The sequence below is a fragment of the Pristis pectinata genome, chromosome 13, assembly GCF_009764475.1.
Source record: "Pristis pectinata isolate sPriPec2 chromosome 13, sPriPec2.1.pri, whole genome shotgun sequence".
NCBI lineage: Eukaryota > Metazoa > Chordata > Chondrichthyes > Rhinopristiformes > Pristidae > Pristis > Pristis pectinata.
In genome coordinates, this window is record NC_067417.1 from 43040144 (window position 1) to 43064346 (window position 24203).

The 24203-nt window shown below is 44.1% G+C and overlaps 1 protein-coding gene across 1 annotated transcript in view; it reads right to left on the bottom strand.

Moving 5' to 3' along the window:
* pdpr (pyruvate dehydrogenase phosphatase regulatory subunit) overlaps positions 1-18697 on the bottom strand; it is a 37407-nt gene extending 18710 nt beyond the window's left edge. Inside the window, 10 exon segments of the mRNA XM_052028590.1 lie at positions 833-1025; positions 2945-3094; positions 6040-6157; positions 7233-7354; positions 12269-12432; positions 13516-13597; positions 14020-14153; positions 16670-16726; positions 17314-17611; positions 18678-18697. Of these exon segments, the coding sequence (XP_051884550.1) occupies positions 833-1025; positions 2945-3094; positions 6040-6157; positions 7233-7354; positions 12269-12432; positions 13516-13597; positions 14020-14153; positions 16670-16726; positions 17314-17576 (1283 nt within the window). The 5' untranslated portion in view covers positions 17577-17611; positions 18678-18697.
* Positions 18698-24203: the final 5506 nt, after the last annotated feature.

The following is a 24203-nucleotide window of genomic DNA, read 5'->3' on the forward strand; positions in this document are numbered from 1 at the left end:
TTGGAGGAATATGGGCCAAACGCAGACAAATGGGACAAGCTCGGTAGACAACATGGTTGGCAAGGATGAGTTGGGGTCAAAGGACCTGTTTTTTGTGCTGTGCAATATGATTCTACAAGCTTTAACAAAACACTCAGCAATCAAACGAGATAAAATGAATTGACTGAGCACTGGAGACTTGACAAACTGCACAGTATAAAAGCGGACTCTGCTTGTAATATAGAGGAAAATGCGAAATTACTTGTAGGTGGGAATGGCTGTGAATGTTCCTTTAACCAATACTCCCAGCATATTCTGCATGAAATTGGCACAGGCAGAGATACAGTGGCACAGCTGCTGCCTCATAGCTCCAGAGAGCCAGGTTCAATTCTAACCTCGGCAGTCTGTGTGGCATTTGCACATCCTCCCTGTGGCCATGTGGTTTCATCCAGGTGCTCCGGTTTCCTCCCATAGCACAAAGACAAAGGTTGGGAGGTTAATTGGCCACTGTACATTGCCCCTAGTGTGTAGGTGAGTGATAGAATCAGTTGGATAGTCGATGAGACTGTGGGGAGAATTTAAAAAAATGGGATTAACGTAAAATGGTGATTGACTGTTGGCGTAGACTTGGTAGGTGAAGGGCCTGCTTTTGTGCAGTATGTCTCTGTGACGCTATGATACCAGTTTTCACACCTGCCAATGATCCAGAACGTGTGTGTGGAGGGTAGAGTGGTTAAATAAGGAATCATCTGACGTTTGACTTTAAATTAAACCCATCATCTCTTGCCTCTGCTGCACGGCCTCCCACTCATGCTCAGAGTGTTCTGAGAGCACGCCCCTCACTTCCACTCACTTCCCTGCTCCGCCAGCGAAGGATGAGCCACTGGAGTTCATTCCTGCCAACACAAAGTAGTTCCGCACAGCTGCCGACTCTCCCATGATGCACCTCATGTCGGCAGTGAAGGACTCTGGACAGTTCACCAGCTGCAGAATCTCGGTGGCGTCCAAGGAGGGCATCCGCCGTAGCAATGCACTCAGCAGTGGCTCTGTGAACACAGGACAGTCACACTAATAAGTCACCACAATCACATTCACCCTTCAGCTCTGCGCTTTGGCCTCTGGTGGTTGGGAACTTCACATTACTCGTATTCACTGATTTTCCCATTCCCCCTCACAGAGCCATTTTCTTTGCCCTCTACCCTGCCTGAATTCTCGGGTTCTAACAGCACCCCGCCCAAGAAGCCATTTATTAAAACTTTATTTATACAGTATGGTAACAGGCCCTTCCGGCCCAACAAGCCCGCGCCACCCAATTACACCCATGTTAACCTGCTAACCCGTACGTCTTTGGAATGTGGGAGGAAACCGGAGCACCCGGAACAAGTGAACATTATCAAGCTCAGTCCTCTCCTCAAACGTTCATCCTTCTGCTGAGTTTTAAATTTATTTTGCATCTCCCAGATGCACATGGATGTTGCTGGATGAGAGCACAACCAATCACAAGGATGCAGGTATCACAACTGTATGTGGCAGCCTTGATGGGCCAGGTAGTCCATCCATTTTAAGAAGTTTGCAGCATTTATAGTACCAATACCCTAAGGTGGGCTAAGAGGAGGATGCAGAGAGGCTTCAGGTGAAATGAAAGGGCAAGGACGTAGGAGATGTAACATCATGTGGGAAAAACGTAAGGTCATCCATTTTGAAAGAAAAAAAATTGAAAGGCTGGGTATTCTTTAAAATGGTGGTGGTGTTCGAAGGGACCTGGGCACTCTTGTACACAAATCACTGAAAGTTCATGTGCAGATACAGGAAGCAATTGGGGAGGCATGTTTGCCTTTACTGTAATAAGATTTCAATACAAGAATAAAGATATCTTTTTGGAATTATGTTTGGACCTAGTGAGAATATGCTCAGAACACTGTGTACAGGTCTGGTCTCACACCAAGGGAAGGACACACATGCGAATGAGCGAAAGCATACGCTCCAGCGACATGGGTTGATCCTGACTCAAGGTGCTGTCTGCGTGCAGTTTACACATCCTCCTCATAACCACATGGGTTTCCCAAGTGCTCTGGTTTCCTCTCACGTCCCTAAGACTTGCCGGTCGGTAGGTTAATTAGCCACCAGTGTAGGTGGGTAACAAGAGAATCAGGGACTGATGAACAGAGGAGAGAGAGTTAGTTGAAGTGGGGGAATGGGACTGACGGGATTGCTCTCGGAACTGGTATGGGCCTAACACACTGAAAGTTCACTAGGTTGATTTGTGGCAATGGGAGGAGGGCGGTGGTGGTTGTGGAGTTTTTACAATGAGAGGAGATTAGACATCCTGGGAAGTGAATCTTTGGAATCCTCAGTCCAAGAGATCTGTGAAGGCTCAGTTGCTTAGTATACACAAGACAGAAATCGTCAGTTTAAATATGAAGGAAATCAAAGGATATGGGGATAATGACACTGAGATGGAAGATCAGCTAGGATCTTGTTGAATGGAAGAAATACAAGAGCCCGATGCCCTACTCCGGCTTCGATTTATATGCCAAGGTCCATACAGGGACACAGGGATACAGGGATACGGCCAATATCATCACTTCTACTGCAGTTTGTTATGTTGAAACTCAGCAATGACTTTCTGAGACAATGCAGGGCTAAAAAGAAAGTTTGGGCAGCACATGTATTCTCTATTGGATTGAAAATAAACCCTTTAGCTTTATCGCCAACATCTGTAACACCTGCCTGTCAGTCAAATGACTTTTTAACACCAGCTGCAAATGCCTTTCATCTTTTTCCAGTAGGGTTAAACGAGCACATAGAGTTATAAAGCTGATATACACACACCCCAATGCGTCTAACTCGAGCACTAGTCCAAGCACATCCGAGCTGCTGTTTCCCAGCTTCCATTCAATGTACTTGCCCACCTGGCCCCCATTCAATTTCCCTGCACCCCTCCCCCGACTCCCAGGCTACATACCGTAGTGATCCCAATCCTCAAGCATGCTCTGGAATTCCAGCTGGTTCCTGCCCTCTGTAAAAATAGGTTTGGGGTTTTTTTCAAAGCCCCCCGACAGCACACCGCCCTGCCAGCTGCGGATATAGATCCTACCATCAAGGTCTACGATCACTGGGAGAGGAAGAACAAGACAGCTGATCAAAAAATACCCAACTCCACAAAATGTATGGGGAAGGGGAAACTAAAACTGAGAATTTGGGCAAAAACGAACTTTAACGTAAACTATAGCTTCAAAAATTGTCCTGAACACCAGTGCAAATCCCTACTGTTCAGGGCTGTTGGGCAGCTGACATGTCAGTTGGTCAACATATGGAATCAACATAGACATAAAGCAGCTTAAAAGTCTCCCGAACCCACAAGGGAAGCAGGCAATTGGAAGTACCATCACCTGCAGGTCACCCTCCAAATCACACACCACCTTGATTTGAAAATGTCCTGTCAATCATTCATCAAATATCCAAATACAGCAGTATAGTTAGTACAGCTGCTGTCTCACAGCTCTGGCAAGCCCTGGTTCCATCCTGACCTCCGGTGATGTCTGTGTGAAGTTTTCATGTTCTCCCTGTACTGCATGGATCTCCCCCCACATCCCAAAGACATGAGGGTTGGTAGGTTAATGGATCACTGTAAATTGCTCATTGTGTGGGGGTTGATGGGAATATGGGAAAATTTTAAATAGAAGTAATCTAATTGGGTGTTTGATGATCAGAACAGAATTGATGGGCTGAAGGAACCATTTCTATGGTGAATAACTGTACATTTGACCCAACCTAACAACACTAACAAAAAGGAATACAACAGTTCAGGAAGATTGAAGAAGGCGTACAAGATACCAACCTTCATTAGCCATGGCATGGAATACAAGAACATGGAGATTATGGTACAATTTTATAAAACATTGGTTAGGTCATAACTAAAGTTGTGTGTGTAGATCTGGTCACAAAACTATAGGAAGAATAATGATTACAGTGGAGAATGTGCAGAGAAGATTCACCAGGACATAATGAGGAGAGATTGGATAGGCTGCTTTCCTAGGAGCAGAGGAGGCGGAGGGGATCCTGATTGAGGTATGCGTAATTATGAGGGGCATAGATGGGATGTTAGTAGGAAACCTTTCCCCATAGCTGGTGTCAAAAACTAGAGGACATGAGTTTCAAATGGGGGGTGGGGGTGGGAGTGGGAGTGGGAGTGGGGAAAAGTTTAAAGAGGGTCCAAGGAAGAATTTTTTCACTCAGAGGATGGTTGGAACACAGAACACACTGCCTAAGTGGTGGAAGCAGATACCCTCACAACAGTTAAGAAGCATCTAGACAAGCACTTGAATCACCAAGGACACACTTGAAAGGATCAAGTGTTGGTAAAGTGGATTATTGGGTAATTGATGGCCAGCATGGACACGGTTCTGTTCTGTATGACGCGATTACTCTATCAAGGATGTTTCAGTGCTTAAGGATGGGCAATAAATAGTGGCCTTATCAGGAAAAATAAAAACAACCAATAAAAAAAGTTTCTTTTCAAAAATAAAATATTTGCCCAATACAGCAGTGCTCAAGACCAGGAAAAATGTAAACTGCACCAAATGTGAAAATTGCACCGTTATGTATCAGCAAAAGATGGATCAGACAAGTTGGGACTTTTCCACTGCCAATAACTCAAACAGGAATTACAGGAAGTCCTCGGGTTATGAACGGGTTCAGTTTTTGAGACTGTTCGTAACCCGATTTTGTGTGTAACTCGGAACAGCGTCCGCGCATGCGCACTTGGCCCAGGGATCACGAAGGTCGGTTCGTAAGTACAGACGTTCGTAAGTCGGGGACTTCCTGTACTCCTTACAGGCAACAAGGAAAGCACTTCTTGTAAAAAGAGCTCTGATGCAGTGCATGAACAGATAGCACTCGTCTTCCCTCACATGACGGTAAGCACCAGTCCACCTGCCTATGGTTGTTCCAACTCGAGATGGTGCCCTCAGTGTAACAGACCTTCTCTGGTATTTTGCTGCAGGAAAAAGTTGAAGGTCCACAAAATTTTTTGACTTCCCAATTGCAGCCTCTTAAGCAGAGTTATTTCAAACTCGTCACCAGTAGAACCACAAAGTAGGCTTTTCCATTAATAGAAATATTAAAGGAAAAATAACGTTTTATTTTCGCCAATAGGTCAGTGTGGGTTAAATTGTTGGTGTTTGTCTTACCGGTGTTTTAAATGTAAAATACTAACCCCAATGGTTTGATAAACACAAGAGCTTACTTTAACCTTTATTATGCCTTTCAGTCCAGTTGGTTGGTTACAGATGTGAAGTGTTCAGACCTGGTGGACTTGAGTTTAGAATGAGAGACTGGATAGGCTGGGGCTATTTTCCCTGGAGCGTAGGAAACTGAGGGATGACCTTATAGAGGTTAATAAAATCATGAGGGGTATAGATAAAGTGAATAGCCACAGCCTTTTCCCCAGAGTAGGGGAGTCCAAAACTAAATGGCATATGTCTAAAGTGGGAGGGATAGATTTAAAAAGGGACCTGAAGGGCAACTTTTTTTTTCCACATACAGAGGAAGGTGGGTATGTGAAATGAGCTGCCAGAGGAAATGGTAGAGGCGGGTACAATTGCAACATTTAAAATACATTTGAACAGGTACATGGATAGAAAAGGTTTAGAGGGATATTGGCCAAACGCAGGTAAATGGGACTAACTCAGGTAGGCAACTTGGTCAGCATGGATGAGTTGGGCTGAAGGGCCTGTTTCCGTGCTGTATAACTCTATGAGCCCTTAACCACACCTACAGGCCAACCAATGGAAACTACTACTTCCCTGGTCACATAAAAATAGGTGCAGAAATCAGAGAATCATGGCCAAGGACTCTATTCTTAAAGAGATTTTAATTAACAGCTTTACAGGATTTGGTTGATGGTGCTTTAATCATTACACAACATAAATCATCTACTCTAAAAGACTAGAAGCAACAATCGTAGTTTCTTCTGAAATATTATCACGAGCTTCAAGAATACACACAGGACTAATATTTAAACAAACTGCTAGTTACAGTGCGAGGTCAACATCCTACCTGGCGAGTCAAGGGGCAGTGCCTGCTTGAGGGGTCGTGTCACCAGGTAAAAGTGCTCACATGGATGCAGCGGGACAGTTACTGGCTCCTCACTTGCTAAACCAAGCTCATAGGCCCACTAGCCAAAGACAAAGCCAGAGATATTGAACAACGTCAGCTTCAAGCATTTTACTTACATAAGCCAGACTGCAAGTACCTCAGCCAACTTACTCTTTCAGATCGTCTGATGCTACATCGTTTGAAGCCAAACCGTAAAATTGCAGCAAACTGCTCTAACATCAGACCAACATTGGAGCAATTCATGAGCAATGCTGATTCAAATCGGATTAGGAAAATTAGGTACATGATAAAAGCATTCAATTTATGACTGAGAATTGGGATGAAATCTAATTCAGTCATATTCTGCACCAAAGGGAGTCAGATTTAACAGGGGAGACATATCTGACCATCCACCCATGAAACACTAACCTTTAATCCATGAAGCACCAGCCCCATCCATACATCAGCTCAGGTCAGCCTCCCAGGCACTAAAGGCCACCATCACTGTACAGCTTCCACATCAAGAAAAGCAACCACATTTGTAATTTTAAAGTTAGAGGTGTGGAAAGCTCATAGACCTTCACTGTGCAGTAGTTAAGACACAGACCACCCCTGCACCGCCCCCCCGCGCCCCCCCCCCCCCACAGGATATGATAGGGTTCCGTTCAAGTCGGAAATGCAGCCACCCGGCAATATATTTAAATAAAAACTCAGGCCAACGCCCATGTTGTTAAACCAGGGTGCTTAACTCAACTATTCAGACATCGCCGCGAACCGAGTTCCCACATGGCGGAAGTTGCCTGCAGCAGCCGACAAATCTATCCTGCCGGTCTCCCAAATGCTCATTTGTATGTACAATCTGTACACAAATCAGGCGTTTGTAACCTGGGGAGGACCTGTATGAGGAATATTTTCATCATATACTTAAAAGAATTTTCAACAACCCCTATAAATTAAATGGCCTGGTGTGATATTTATATTAAGTAAAAGAAACTTTAATTGTTTGTGCTAGTTTGCAGCCAAGGTTGAACTGTGCTCCATGTTAAATTTCCTTGCTTTTTGGACTGCCCAGGAAGGTGTGTACAGAATGGCAGTCAGCGGGAGCAGAAAGCAGACAGTCTCACACAGGTCCATGGCGGCTCCAGTTTGCTTACCTGCCCTGCACAATTCACAAAGTATTCACACTCTAAGTGCCCTCTGTCAGTTTCCACTCCAGTCACGTGATCATCCTTGACTATCACATGATTGACGCTGGTGCCTTCATATATTTTGACACCTGAATTAAATAACAGGTTAAATCAAAAACCAGATCTCATAATTCAGCAATTTAAATTCGCAAGAAAAAGCAGGGGCAGGCCATTCAGCCCTTCATGTCTGTTCCATCAGTCAGGATGATCATAGCTGACCTTTTACTTCATTGCCACTTCCCTGCACTAACCCCTTATCCCTCGATTTCCCTAATACTCCAAAATCTATCGATCTCAGTCTTGAACGTGCAACCTTCCTTGGGTGGGGAGACTGAACCATCTGCAATATTCCAGCTGCGGCTTCACCAGGGCCCTATAAAACTGCAGTAAGGCACCTCCACTCTTGTAGTCAAGTCCTCTTGCACTAAATGCCAATGTATTGTTTGTCTTCCGAATTGCTTACTGTACCGGTACATTAACTTTCAGTGATTCATGTACACGGACACCCAGGTCCCTCCAAGCACCAAAACCTTTAAATCTCTAAGTATTTCATCTTTCTATTTTTTTCTACCAAAGTGGATGATCTCACAATTTTTTTTTCTTACACATCATATTCCATCTGCCATATTCAATTAGACTGTCTTTATCTTCTCGAAGTCACTCTGCATCTCCGGCCCGCCTGCCTCTGCACCCCCACCCAAAAGTTTGTATCACCAGCAAACTTGGTTATTACATTTAGCCTTTGTCCAAATCATCCATTGTAGATTGTACAGGCAACCCCATGTTATGGCCGGGCAACGGAAATTCGCCCTTACAGAGTTCACAAATCATGACCCAAAAATTTGAGGTAAGAAATAAAATTCACTCTCATGGAATTTATGTGCAAAAAAGTAAATATATAAACACAATAATTTTTTTCAATTTGCGTTTCTTGACACATACACAGATGATGTGGCTTCGCGTTACAGAAAATCGCGATATGAATCGCGATATGAACACGGGGTTGCCTGTATGCAGCTGGGCTTCCAACACAAAAACACCTACAGCATCTCCCCTCATCATATCCTTGAAATCCAAAAACGACCCATTTACTCCCATCCGTTAACCTTTCTATACATTAACCAATCCTCAATCCACACAGGGATATTAAACCAATTTCCATGTTAAGTCTTCATATAAACCACAGGCGGCATGATATCGAAGGCCGACTGAGTCCAAATACATTACATCTACCTGTTACTCTATCTTTTCTGCTAGTTACAAGCTCAAAACACGTTAACATAGCTGCCAAATACGATTCTCCTTTCACATATCCATGGTTCTGGCATTTTGCATTTTTTTCAGATTTCCTGCATTTACTGACTTTTGCTTCAATTGTCTCTGCCCAATCCTATTTTTTCTCCAAGTGCCCTGTTATCACTTCCCTAATAGATTTCAATGTTCTCCCTACAACTGATGTTACATTAACTGGTCTACATTCTTCTGTTTTCTCCCTCCCTCCTTTCTTAATGGGTTTACATTTCCTTTCTTCCAAAATGTGGGAATGATACTCAAACTTATGGAATTTTGAGAGATGACAGCCAGTACATCCACCATCTCTTTCAAAACTTAGGGATGGAAATCATTGGGTTCTGGGGATTTATTGGCTTTCAATCCCATTCATTTCTCCAATTATTTTTAACTAATGTTTATTTCCTTCAGCTCTTCATTCACTCTAATCACATAACTAGGGCTGCGGATAGGGCTTTAAACTAAATAGTAGGGGGGTAAGTTCAACAGATTGGAAAAATATGGATAAAGTAAAAGGACAGTGCAGGAAAGGTTACCAAAGTCTCCAGAATAAAAAAAGATGAAGTTTAGAAAAAGATAAGAATTTAACTTCAGGCAACATGGAGACAAATTGAATGCACACAGTATACGAAACAAGGTAGATGAGCTTGTTGTGCAGTTAGAAATTGGCAGGTGCAACACTGGCAGAGTCATGGCTGAAAGAAGTTCACATCTGGGACCTAAACATCCATATCCTATCAAAAAGACAGGCAGGTGGTCAGTGGGAGTGGAGTGGCTCTGCTGGTAAAAAAAAATGAATTCAAATCCTTAACAAGAAATGACAAAGGATCAGAAGATGTAGAAACCTTGTGGGTAGAGTGAAGGAAATGCAAGGGAAGAAAGACCCTGATGGGAGTTACATACAGGCCTCTGAATAGTAGTCAGGATGTGGGGTACAAATTACAACATGAGACAGAAAAAGCATGTATGAGACGCAATGTTACAGTGGTCATGGGGATTTCAATATGCAGGCAGACTGGGAAAATCAGGTTGGCACTGGATCCCAAGAGAAGGAATTTGTAGAATGCCCACAAGATAGCTTTTTAGAGCAGCTTGTGGTTGAACCCACCAGATAAAAGGTAATTCTGGATTTGGTGTTGTGCATTGAACCAGATTTGATGAAGGAGCTTAAGGCAAAGGAACCCTTAGGAGGCAGTGATCATAATATGATAGAATTCACCCCACAGTTTGAGAGGGAGAAGCTAAAAATCAGATGCATCGGTATTACAGTTCAGTAAAGGTAACTACAGAGGCATGAGAGAGAGGAGCTGGCCAAAGTTGATTGGAAGGGGACCCTAGCAGGGATGATGGTAGAGCAGCAATGGCAGGAGTTTCTGGGAGTAATTCAGAAGACACGGGATCATTTCATTCCAAAGAAGCAGAATTTTAAAGGAGGATGAGGCAACCGTGGCTGACAAGGTAAGTCAAAGACAGCATAAAAGCAAAAGAGAGGGCATGCAACATTGCAAAAACTAGCAGGAAGCTAGAGGATTAGGAAGCTTTTAAAAACCAACAGAAGGCAACTAAAAAAGCAATAATGGGAGAAAATATGAAATATGAAGACAAGCTAGCTAATAATATAAAGAGGGTACCAAAAGTTTTTTCAGATGTATAAAGAGTAAAAGAGAGGCAAGAGTGGGCATCTGACCGCTGGAAGATGACGTTGAGAGGTAGTAATGGGGAACAAAGAAATGGCGGATGAACTGAAGTACTAGCATGCATAGAAGATTAGCTGACTGGCAGAAGGCAAAGAATGGGAATAAAGGGGGCCTTTTCTGGTTGGCAGCCAGTGACTAGTGATGTTCCTCAGGGGTTGGTGTTGGGTCCACTACTTTTCACGTTATGTGTTAATGATCTGGATGACGGCATTGATGGCTTTGTGTCCAACTTTGCGGATAATACAAAGATAGGTGGAGGGGCAGGTAGTGTTGAGGAAACTGAGTCTGCAGAAGGACTAGGATCAATTGGGAGAATGGGCAAAGAAGTGGCAGAAGGAATATAGCAGAGGGGAGTGTATGGTCATGCACTTTGGTAGAAGGAATAAAGGCATGGACTATTTTCTAAACAGGGAAAGAATTCAGAAATCAGAGGTGCAAAGGGACTTGGGAGTCCTAGTGCAGGTTGAGTCGGTAGTAAGGAAGGCAAATGCAATGTTAGCATTCATTTCGAGAGGACTAGAATATAAAAGCAAGGATGTAATGCTGAGGCTCAATAAGGCATTGGTCAGACGACATTTGGAGTATTGAGAGCAGTTTTGGGCCCCATATCTAAGGAAAGATGTGCTGGCATTGGAGACAGTCCAGAGGAGGTTTACAAGAATGATCCCAGGGATGAAAGGGTTAACATGTGAGCAGCATTTGATGGCTCAGGGTCTATACTCACTGGAGTTTAGAAGGATGAGGGGAATCTCATTGAAACCTACCAAATATTGAAAGGCCTGGATAGAGTGGATGTGGAGAGGATGTTTGCAGTAGTGGGAGAGTCTACGACCAGAGGGCACAGCCTCAGAATAAAAGGAGGTCCCTTTAGAACAGAGATGAGGAGGAATCTTTTTGGCTAGAGGGTGGTGAATCTGTGGAATTCATTGCCACAGATGGCTGTGGAGGCCAAGTCATTGGGTATATTTAAAGCAGAGGTTGATAGGTTCTTGATTAGCAAGGGTGTCAAAGGTTACGGGGAGAAGGCAGGAGAATGGGGTTGAGAAAGAAAAATAAATCAGCCATAATCAAATGGCAGAGCAGACTCGATGGGCCGAATGGCCTAATTCTGCTCCTATGTCTTATGGTCTCACTCTAGAGTGATTGTTCTACACTATTTCAGGGAGATTTTCCATATCGTCTTCTGTGAAATAAGACAAAATATTTGTTTCACTCCTCAGCTCTTTCCTTATTTCCAAAAATAATTTCTGCTCCCTCAGCATGCCAAGGACCCACATTAACCTCTGCTAATATTGTCCTTTTTACCGATCTATAGGAGCTTTTACAGTCTGCTTTTGCCTTTCTTGCAAAATTACTCCTGTATTTCCCACTCTCTTCCCTTGCAAATGCTTGGTCTATCTTGCTGAATTCTGAAATATAGAGAGACTTGGGGAGGAAATTCCGGAGCATTCCCAACAGCTAAAGTGCAGCCATTGATGATGCAATTAAAGTCAGAGGCCAGAACTAGAGAAGAAAATTTATGTTAAAGCATTCCAGCAATCAAGAAAATTAGAGTAAGGGAGAGAGGCAAGTGATGGATTTGAAAACTGCAGAAACAAATGTTGGATCTGATGATAGCAATGTGTTTGAGGGTCCACAGAGCAGGGGGTGGTCAATGATTTGCTGAGTGGAGCTGATCAAATGTCAGTGCAACCCACTCAAAAAGAGTGGCAGCACCTGAATAACAGCAGGTGGTTAAGCTTTGAACGCAGTTTCACAAGGCAGGGATCGCAATCTAATATTTACTTGGAGAGACCACAAGCAAGTTCTTTCACAGGAGTACAAAGTTCACTGAAGGTGGGACAGGGGAGGTTTATTAAAAATATAAGTTCTACCTTAAGCAAAAGGCCATGCTTAATACCAGAGACAAGAAACATAACCTATTAACTAGAAAGCAAAAGTCTTTAATAAGTCAATAATTTAATTGCATCGCTCAACATTTGAAAATAATCAAACTGAAATGATTTGGAAGCTCACCATTGTTTGCAGCAACTCTCGCCAGTGCCTGAGCAACTTCTGGGGGTGAGATGACAGCATCCCCTGGGACATGCATTGCTCCAACCAGGTCATGGATGTTCACTAGAGGGTGCAGTTGTGCTACCTGCTTTGGACTGATGATGTCACAGGAGATTCCCATTACCCTGACAACATACATGAAATGACACATTTAACACTTCCAATAAAGCAAATCTTACAGAACACATACCTTTTGGAAATTGAGCAAGTTAGTGTGTTTTTGTGTGGAAACTACCAATACAATTATACAGGACTTACTATGATGGACCATCACATCTCGCTGAATTAAAGTTAATTCAGCGAGATGTGATGGTCGATCACAGTAAATGATGTAGTCCAAACTCCTAGACTCCCAGGATCTGCTGAATTACTTATCTCAAGCCCCAGAGTGCCAGTCAGTATTATTAGCTATTGCTCTCTAATTCTTCTCTCACAGCATATATCGTGTTATGCTCAGGAGAGAGGACAATCAACTTGCTCCATTGCCACTCCTGTCCATTGGTCTTCACGTACATGACAGTGAGAAGACTTGTTCCCGTTATCCTCACTCCTCTCCAAGGGGAAATGTCCAGCCTCAGCACAGCCAAAATGAAGAACTCAGCAAACCAAGAGTCTGAACCAAGAGGTATCTGGTAATGCAGATAGGAGTTGCTCTCCACCCACAAGTTTTCAAAAATTAACACCTAGATCCACCACAGGTGGTGGTGTACACAAGGCATACCAATGATTAAATGACATCCTCTGAATAGGAGTGACATTGAATGTAGATTCTAAATTGTACATTAATGGTAAGTTACTCATACATTTTCCTATAATGTTCAGACCTCTGCTGTGGAATCAGAACTGGGTATATAACAAACGTCTATTGAATTAACTGGTGAACAGATGAACAGAACTGTTAATAGCTGCCCAAGCAAGGACATGCGATCATCACCAAACTTTAAACTAACAGTTCTGTTTTCCTATTTCAGTGTAATCCATCTAATCTGTTTGTTTGATCAGATGGCTCTATTGCAACCCAGCTCTAAAACTCTGATTGCATTAATGTTCTAAATAGTAGTGCATCCACTGTTTAATCAGCTGCTAATGGCAGCCCCACCAATTGTCTCAAAGTAGGCACTTTATAGGGTACTTCACCTACAATTCCCATTAAATACTCTTAGTGGACATTTCAAGATATTAAGCAGTCTGCAACTCATTTTACTTACTGTAATCGGGAAACAAGACGGCGCAGGGAGATAAGTCGATCCTGTGTATGAGCCAGTGAGATCGACCCAGTTTGCATATAACCTGGTAAAGATGACAAGAGATCAGATTGAAGTTACAATTCTGCACTCATTCACTTTGATGTTGTGCAACAAGTAACAGGAACCTTGCAACCAGTCCTCAGGCAAGTCATTGAGAGCAAATAAACAGAGATGAAGGGGATGAACAGAAACACTGCAACTGGTCCCCAAGTACATACATAAACAGTGTTAGCAGAAACACTACAGGCATCTGACCCTATATAAAATCATAAAAACATACAGCATAGAAGCAAGCCCTTTTGACCCACCTTATCCATGCCAACCATGATGCCAATCTGTACTGATCCCATTTGCCTGCATTAGGTGTGCACCCCTCTATGCCTTTACTATTTAAGTACCTGTCCAAATGCCTCATAAACATTGTAAATGTATCTGTCTCCACAAATAATGTCAAAAAAGTCTTACCTGTTTGGATGCCAGTTTCTTGTGCCAAATGCTGATAAAGTTTGTTTGAATAGTCTGCCATCTGGGTTTCTATACCGATATGTTTGACTGTGCTTACAATGCCACCACAAAGGCGGGTAGTTCCTCCAGCTAACCTGCCAACATAAAAAGACTGAGGGGTCAGTGAAATACCAAAAGGCACACAGGCTGGGTCAGGGATGTCCATCACTCCTATCTCCTCCCACACCACGCTTCATACCAAACGCATACCTGTGGCTGTTCATGCATGCTTCAAAACAGCGTATTCTGCCTGAAAACATCTTCATTAATTGAAAACAAAGCAACAGAATGAAGGGATTAAGGGAAACAGATATGGGGGAGATGCACCTCATTGACTGAATAGATCCCACTTATTCAATTACCAAAATATGGTGAGAGTTTTTAATGATGGATGCCGCCGCCGCCTTGAGGCACCACCTCTTGAAGATGTCCTCGATGGCGGGAAGGGTTGTACCCATGATGGAGCTGGCTGAGTCTACAACCCTCTGCAGCCTCTTTCAATCCTGCGCATTGGAGCCTCCATACCAGGCTGTGATGCAACAAATCAGAATGTTTTCCACGGTACATTTGTAGAAAGTTGCAAGAGTCTCTGGTGACATACAAAATCTCCTCAACCTCCTAATGAAGTAGAGCCACTGGCGTGCCTTCTTCGTAATTGTATCAATATGTTAGGCCCAAGACAGACCCTCTGAGATGTCGATGCCCATGAACTTGAAGCTGCTCACCCTTTCCACCGCTGACCCCTCAATGAAGACTGGTGTGTGTTCTCCCAACTCCTCCTCCATGAAGTCCACAATCAGTTCCTTGGTCTTGCTGACAGTGAGTGCAAGGTTGTTGTTGCGACACCACTCGACCAGCCAATCTATCTCACTCGTGTATGCCTCCTCATTGCCATCTGAGATTCTGCCAACAACAGTGTTCTCATCATCAAATTTATAGATGGCATTTGAGCTATGCCTAGTCACACAGTCATGAGTATAGAGAAGGTAGAGCAGTGGGCTATACAGGCATCCTTCAGGTGTGCCTGTGTTGACTGTCAGCAAGGAGGAGATGTTACTACTGATCCGCTCTAACTGTGGTCTTCTGATAAAGAAGTCAAGGATCCAGTTGCAGAGGGAGGTACAGAGGCCCAGGTTTTAAAGCTTGTTGATTAGTACTGAGGGGATGATGGTGTTGAACGTAATCGATAAACAGCAGCCTATGTTTTACTGTTGTGTAGATGCTCCAAAGCAGAGCGCAGAGCAAGTGAGATTGTATCCACTGCAGAGCTGTTGTGGAGGTAGGGAAATTGCAGCGGACAGAAGTTGACTCTTGCTCAGGCAGGAGTTAATCCTAGCCATGACCAACCTCTCAAAGCACTTCATCACAGTAGATGTGAGTGCTACCAGGTGAGAGTCGTTGAGGCAGCTCACCCTGCTCTTCTTAGTATGATTGATACTCTTTTGAGCACTGGTATGATGCCCTTTTGAAGCAGGTGGGAACCTCTGACTGCAGCAGTGAGAGGTTGAACATGTCCTTGAACACTCCAGCCAGTTGGTCTGCACAGATTTTCAGTATCCTGCCAGGTACACCATCGGGGCCTGGCGCCTTGTGAGGGTTCACCCTCTTGAAAGATGTGCTGACGTCAGCCTCCGAGACAGATCGCAGGGTCGCCAGATGCTGTGGGGATTCACACAGGCGTAGTGTTGTTCTCCCTTTCAAAGTATGCATAAAAGGGAGTGAAGCGTCACTGCCATTTGTGCTGTTAGGTTTCGCCTTATAGGAAGTAATGGCATGCAAACCCTGCTACAGCTGTCGTGCATCCGATTGTCTCTCTAACTTCACAAGGAATTGCCTTTTCACTCTCACGATGGCCTTCTGTAGGTCGTACCTGGACTTTTTGTAGGGTTCTGGATTGCTGGTCTTGAACGCCAACAGATGCCCTCAGCAAACTGCTAATCTCCTGGTTTGGGAAGACTCAGTACATTCTCGAAGGCACACATTCATCCACATAGGTCTTGAGGAAGTCGGTGATGGCCGTGGCATATTCATTCAGATCCGTAAACAAATCCCTGAATATGGTCCAGTCCACCAATTCAAAGCAGTCCTGTAAACACTCCTCCACCTCCCCTGACCATACCTTCGCAGTCCTCCCCACTGGTACTGCGGTCCTCAGTCTCTGCCTATACGCTGGGAGTAGAGGTACAGCCAGGTGATCGGACTTGCCAAAGTGTGGGCGCGGGATGGCACAGTAAGTGTTCTTGACGGTGGTGTAACAGTGATTGAGTGTGTTGACTCCTCTGGTTCCGCAGGTGACATGTTGGTGGTAGTCTGTAAGAGACTTCAAGCTGGCCTGGTTGAAGCCCCCGCAATGGTCGGGAAGGCATCAGGATGCACTGTCTAGTGACTGCTGATTATAGCGCTCAGCTCCTCCAGTGCCAGCTTGATGTTTGCCAGGGGTGGAATGTACACCAATACCGGGATGACGGCAGAGAACTCCCGCAGTAGGGAGCTTTTTGCAAGGAAGAATGGGTGAAAATCCCCCAAACAAGAATTGAAAGACTCTTAGCTGGCTACAGAAAGCGTTTCCAAGCTGTGATACTTGCCAAAGGGGGTGTTACTAAGTACTGACCATGCAGGGTGCCCAAACTTTTGCTTCAGGCCCTTTTCCTTTTTTGTTATTTTGAAACTGTAAAAGATGGAAATAAAAAAGTAATCTTGCTTAAGATATTAAAGAAATGTGTCATCTTTAACTTTAGGCCTTTTGAAAATGAGGTCATCTTTTACTCACTTAGCTATTCACAGTAACAGAAATTGTGACCAGGGGTGCCCAAACTTTTGCATGCCTCTGTATGTCAGTGATAATAAACCTGATTCGATTCAATTCCCAGCCAGAGTGGAACTGAGGTTAGCTTCTTCTGCACAAATTAGGCATCACACCCAATTTTCTGATTAGGAGGCCTCCTCACATGATTTATACAAAGTGTTGTTTATGTGTTAAGCAAAAGATTTTCTTTCCAAGTACGACAACACAACATTACTGGCAGCAACATGAGGTAATGACAAGCTAAGCCAATACATAATCAAACAATGGTACAATTACACTGAAATAGCAGAAGGCAAGTTGTACAGCCTCGTTTACACTTCCCACTTTAACTGCATCAGAATTGATCAGTGCCTTTATCTTTTTTCAAAACATTACAGGGTCTGCATGCATGTGAGTAGGTACCAAACATTTTCTCCAATATCTTGGACAGTTACACTTCCTTTTCTTACCGTCCTTGCTCCAGCAACACAACATCGTTCCACCCGAGCTTGGAGAGGTGATATGCCACCGATGACCCCACAATCCCTCCGCCACAAATCACAACGTGGGCCTGACTAGGCAGTGGCCTCATGTTCGACTCGGGCACGGTTGAGCTGTCCCTCTGACAGCTGGTAGACAAATGGCGCTGCAAGGGCCGGACAACATCAGACACCAGGCGGGGAAACATCTCAGGCCGGAGATAGCTCCGTCCTGCAGCAGAACAGCTCCTCATTGTTCAGTGAGAGATAGATTGCTGTATACTAATAACTGAAAGGTAATTTTCACACATGAAAATCAAGAAAAACATACATCTAAATAATAGAGAAAATATTTCATGAAAATCAAATAAAAACTGCAGATACTGTAATTCTGAGATATAAACAGAAAATGCTGTAAATACCTAGCAGATCAGGTAACATCTGCGGGAAGAGAAACAGTGAACATTTCAGACAGAAGACTATTCCCCCAGACTTGAAACGTTAGATGTTTCCCATTCCATGGATGCTGCATGGTCTGCTGAGTGTTCCCAGTAAATATTTCAGGTTGAAATGCTGTTTCTCTCTCCACAGATGTTGTCTGAATTGCTGAGTAACTCCAGCATTTTCTGTTGTTATCTCAGATTTCCAGCACCCACAGAATTTACTGCTGCACCTCAATAACACCCAAAGTAAAACAACCCAAGCCATTTTAAAGGTGCACTTATCTTACAAAAGTTAACATCGAACCAAACAAATAGACTACATGGCAGGTGACAGATTGACCAAAGGAGTGACTAACAGAGCTTGATGAAAAACACTATGATGCTGGAGGAACTCTAGCACTCTCCGGACAACCAGAGCTTGTTGTCAACAAGAGGGCCGCCGAGTGTGGGGAATGGGAAGGGGAAGAGGGGTGCAGCAGATGTTCTCTGCAGCAGAAGGAGCCTGAAGAGAAGTTGTGGAGGGGCGAGGCCAAGGGAGCTTTGAAAGACTCGGAGGTGACTCCACCATTGCCACCCTTTACACTTGTGCCCCAGGCCGATGGCTTATGCTGCACTATTCCCAGCTGTCGACTTCCATCGCGCTCTCTCTGCCACCCGTGTCCCCGGTCGCGACACAACAAGACCCGGCCTCAGGACCCAAAGCCTCGGCGCCTCCATGGCGACAGCGGCCCGGCTCGGCCCTCTCAACCCTGCGGTCCGCCTCACAATCCCGACCTCTCGCTCACCCGTGGGCCCGGCTCCGTGCACCCAACCAGGCAGACAGGCCCCGTCTCAATCCCCGGTCTCCTCGGCACCACTTGACCCGCTCCACGACGGCTCTACCCCGGACATTTTGTGCCGGCTTCAACTCACCTCCACCCGACATCATCGCGGGCCCCGCCCCTAACTGCACGGCGTCCAATGGGAATGGAGAATCCCGTCCCTTTCCCCGCCTCCGGCTGAGATGATGGACAGGTTGAGCAAGTGTGTAAATTTGGAACAAAAAAATTGCAGAGGCTGGAAATTTGAAAGAGACAGAAAATGAAGGATTCACAAGTGAGGCTTTCAGAGAAAGAAACCTTTCCAGCTGAAGAGACATTAACCTCAATCCTTTCTCTCTCCCCTCCCACCACTGCTAACCTCTTCCAGCATCTTGTCTTTTTTTGTTCAGGTGAGTAGTATGTTGGTTCCAAGCTGGCTATAGAAGTAAAACTTTTATTTCAATGCGGTAAGTGAGCAGGATCTGGAATGTAGTTCCACGGTAGTAGTGGAAGTAAATTCACTTGTAGCTTTCAAATGGAATTCCCTGGTGGTCTCGGGGTTAGGATTCGGCGCTTTCACTGCCGCAGTCCGGGTTCGATTTCGGGCGACATGTTAGTGCAGAGGTTAGCATAACGCAATGACAGCGGTAGCAACCCAGGTTCAATTCGGGCCACTGTCTGTAGGGAGTTTGTACGTTCTCCCCGTGTCTGCGTGGGTCTCCTCCGGGTGCTCCAGTTTCCTCCCACATTCCAAAGACGTACAGGTTAGGAAGTTGTGGGCGCGCTATGTTGGCACTGGAAGCGTGGCGACACTTGTGGGCTGCCCAGCACATTCTCAGTAACGCAAAAAGATGTATTTCACTGTGTTTTTCCACGTACATGTGACTAATAAATAAATAAATCTCTCATGAAAACAATTTGCAAGGTGAGGGTGGGAGGAAGGACAAAGTATGGAAGTAGATGGATTGCTTTTACCTGGAGCCAGTACGGCCTCGACGAGCAAAACTGCCTTCTTCCCAGTTGTAACTTTTGAAATTCCATGTTAATATTACTCTCCCTTTGAAGATTTAATCTATCTGCTCAAGCTCGCTTGAAATTTCCAGATCAGTTTGGTGTATTAGTTTGTTGTAAGAGATTTATTCTACTCGTCATTTATTGGCTGTTTGCATGTTATATGATATTCACAACCACCAACATCACCTACACAGAGGTCAACTCAAGAAGTTAAAAAGCCAAACTAACATTCAGATATCCTTCAGCAATGGAATGAATGAAGCAAGAGGGAATGTAGATAAAGCTAAGCATCTTCAACAGCAATGTTTTCAGTCTGTTATATGGCTGAAAAGTACTCAGAGCAAAAACGATTATCCACTAATTTGCATAATATCTTGAAATTTTCTGGTTGAGTAAAAACCAGATCATAGGATAAATGCAAAATCTATTATCCAAACTGTGAAAAGGAGATGTAAATAGTTTATGCACATGTGCCAAGTGCCACTAGAAAGCGCCCAGGTGGACAGAAAATGAAATCATTGCAGAGGCATGAAGAGCAGTAAAGAAAGCATGAAGGTGTGTAGCCCAACACAGAATTTTCTCATAGAACAAACTGCTGGAGGAACTCAGCAGGTCAGGCAGCATCTGTGGAGGCAAAGAAATGGTCGACGTTTCAGACCCTGCATCAGGACTGAGAGTAGAGGGAACAGAGCCAGTATAAAGAGGGTTATGTTCTCTCTACTCTCAGTTCTGATTCAGGATAAAGAGGTGAGAGCGAAGGGCAAGTCAGGCGCTGGCAGGTGATAGATGGAACAGGAGGGGTGGAGTGGAGGTTACAGCAGCTGGTGGGTGGTATGTAGATATATAAGGAGAGGAAAAAATGGGGGAGGCAGAAGGAGCCATGTGGGGAGAGGGGTGGGGGTGGGGAGGTAGAGATAGAGACTGGAAGGTGATATGTGGAGATACAAGAGGCTGCAGATGCTGGAATTGATAAGAATAGTAATAAGTGGAACCAGATTGGAAGGGATAATGGGCAGGCAGAAAGAGTTGGGGGAGCGGATTTGAGAACCAGTGGGTTGAGGGTTGAGCATGTGGGTGAAAGGTAGATGGAACCAGGTGGGGGAGGTGTGAGATGATGGGTGGATCAGGAGAGAGAAAGAGCACAGTGGGTGAGGGTTACCTGAAATTGGAAAACTCAATGTTCATTCCATTGACTATCCAGGTGCAAAACAAGGTGCTATTCTTCTAGTTTGCATTTGGCCCCACACTGGCAGAGGAGAAGGCCAAGGACAGACAGGTCGATGTGGGAACGGGAAGGAAAATTAAAATGGCATGCAACCCCAGATGGCCTTTGCGGACAGAGTGCAGGTACTCCGCACGATGGTCGTGTAGCCAATGCTTGGTGTCGCCGATGTAGAGGAGGTCACATCAAGAACACCATATGCAGTAGATGAGTTTGAAGCTCTCTCCATTCTCATGGAATCCTTCTGTGCCATGAGGAATGAACAAATTGGTTCAACTATTTGAATTTCTATCTCAGGAAGAGGATTCATAATTCACTGACATGATGACCATTAGCAATATACATCAAGGACTTCAATTTATGTAGCTCCTTAAATGAACTATGTCACAGAGGGTTTCCATGGGCAAGGAAGTGTATTTGGGAAAATGTCCCCTCCCCCACCCAAACATCAATGATTTAGACTTGTGCCAAGGGCTGATGAAAACATTTGCGAATGGTCCAATGTTGGTTATGTGACTTGCAATGACAGAGGAAATCTTTCAATTACAGGACGCTAGCAATGGTCTAAATAATTGGGCAGAAAAGTGGCACATGGAATTTATCCAGAAAAATGTGAAGTAATGCATTTGGGGAGGTGCAACAAAACAAGGGAATAGAATTATAGAGCTATACAGCACAGACACAGGCCCTTTGGCCCAACTTGTCCATGCTGACCAAGTTGCCTAACTGAGCTTGTCCCAAATGGCAGGATATTGAGTGGTGGAACAAAGAGACCTTGGAATGCATATTCACAGATCTTTAACCATCTTTTTGGCCTTTAAAGGTTTATAGGATTTCAGTACAAGAATTATGAGATTTGAGTACAAGGTATCACTGCAAACATAAAGGGCACTGCTAGAGGTGACATCTAAACACAGTCAACCCCAGCCAAAGAGCATTTGGGATCTTTGAGAATGACACAAGCAATTTGTATCTCCTTAAACAGTCAGACTGATGAACTACTAATGAACAGAGTGCAAACTGAGCAACATTTAGAAAAGATAACTCACTGTCAAATCAGATGAAGAAAGCTAAACAGAGGAAAAGACAAAATTGAAAATTAATCTCCAAACAGTCACTACAATCTAAAGGATATTCCATACCTTTTAGTTTCAGTACCAGAGCTTGGCAGTGATTTAAGACTTACTGCAACTCTCACAGGCATTTCCTTGGCATCCAGGACTTGGTTCTGCTCCAATTCTGTGGGTTCTGAGGTGGCTGATAAGTCTAATATGGGATCTGCAGACTCTGCCACAGTTGGGGAAATGGTACTTGATGGGGTTGTTGGGTGGTATTTTGGGAAGTGGTGTACTACTTCACATTTTAGTGTGGATTTGTGCATGCTCCCAACTTACAGACGCATTTCTCAGTGCCATCCCAAATGCTCCTTATTCATTTTGTTTAGTCACAGGCCACTGAATCCCACAAGTTAGCAGGGACGATACATTCCCCCCCCGCCCCTCCCCAAGAGAATCTGAGGAAGTCCTTGAACCATTCCCTCCGTCCACCTGATAATCTCCTGTCATGACAGCGCTCTGAGTAGTGGCCGTTTCTGTTTCAGGTATGGAAACTACATGGTCTGTCCAACAGAGCAGAGATAGTGACCTGAGAGGGAGACACTGATAGTGATACACCGATAGTGATACACCTATCCTATTCACGGATTTGGAGGAATTTGCGGTGACAGTGTTGACGGTATTGCTCCAGTACTTTGAGGTGGTCCACGACTCAGTGTACAGGAGGGCAGAAGTCACTACTGCCTGGCAGACCACGTGCCAGCTCAATGGTCTTCACCTTCAAATGGGTCTCCTCAGATAGCCAACGGCTGATCGTGAATTTCTTCATCGTTATCTGCCATCGTTGAGAGCTGGCTTCTGAGGGAAGCAGTGTATGTCTTCCTGGGTCTCATTATTGGACCTTTACTGTCAGAGCGCAATGTTGTGTAGTAGGGGATTCATCAGTAGAGTACCTTTGTTCTGCTGCTCATTCTTCTTAAGATGAGGATGTACACATTCAGAGACCAAGCTTAGTTATCATCAACTCATTCATTAAAGCAGAGAATGGACTTTCGACTAGGATCCCAGCTCCTTAATGTACACATGCGCAAGCATCATCTGCGTATTGGAGCTCAATGAAATCAGGGTGGTGGTTCTGAAGTAGCGGCAATCTAGATTGAACAGTTCCACTGCAGTGGAAAACTTGGTAGAGATGAGGTGCAGTGTTGCAGCTTGAAAGATTGAGAAAAATGTTGGGGCATTGATGCAGCCTTGCTTGAAAGCAGTCTGCACCGAGCTGGGGTCTGTTGTGGACCCATTAGTTAAGATTAACAGCAAAATGGTATTTAGACAGAAATGCCTCAACTTAGTGTTGTTTTGTAACGTTGGACTGAATTTGTTAGAAAAGGAACTCCATGCCTTTCAATATTTGTATGGAAAATCACAAGCACATTTAGCCTCAACACTACTTAAACATTAAAATCAAATAACACTCCAGCATCACTTATACACAGGATCAGGACAGTCTGCCTAAATTTGTAAACAAAAAATCAGTGCAGTCAGTCCTCCACAATCAGCATGTAGATTTGAATGAATTGCAATTTTGGCATGTAATGTATCCAAATTGTAATTTTAAATCCATTACTATTTTAGTTACAATTTATCTTTGACAATCATTTATTGACCTGCCAAGCCTAATCACAAATAGAGCTAGCTGCAATACGTTCCTTACCATACGCTTCTGCGTAGGCAGGCAATTTAGCGACATTTATACACTTAACATATCAGGTTTCATCAGAACTTTAAACCATTAAACTAAATTTGAACTGAAAGATTTGGAACATCTGTGGTGTCACTCAAGGCCAGAGGGAGATTATTTTTAAAATGTATGATAGACGCATTATGCTCCAGATGCAAAGTGTTCCCATAGATACTGCACAACCACTCTTATAACTCAGTCCCTCCTGCCGAGAACTCCAGACATTTCATCAATCTGACACTATTTCTGAGTCAGTTTACCAAATAATTGTTAGACTGGGGATAACAATGTGCTACCTGCCCAGTGTACCTGCCAAGAGGACTCACAGCTGCACCAGAACCACCCAAAGGATTGAAAGGACACCTCACCACTAGCAAGTCAGAGTTCAGATCAACTTATGAAAGCAAAAAACTGCAGATGCTAGAAATCCAAAGTGTTCCTACAAAGGACTTCCAACCTTAAGTGTTATCTGTTTCTCTATCCATGGATGCTGTATTTCCAGCATTTTGTTTTTATTTCAGATAATCTTAACCAGAAAACTGTTCAGAACCTAATAAAATTCAAGTTTGGCAAGGAAATACAATGAACAGGACTCAAGTGGAAAGGACA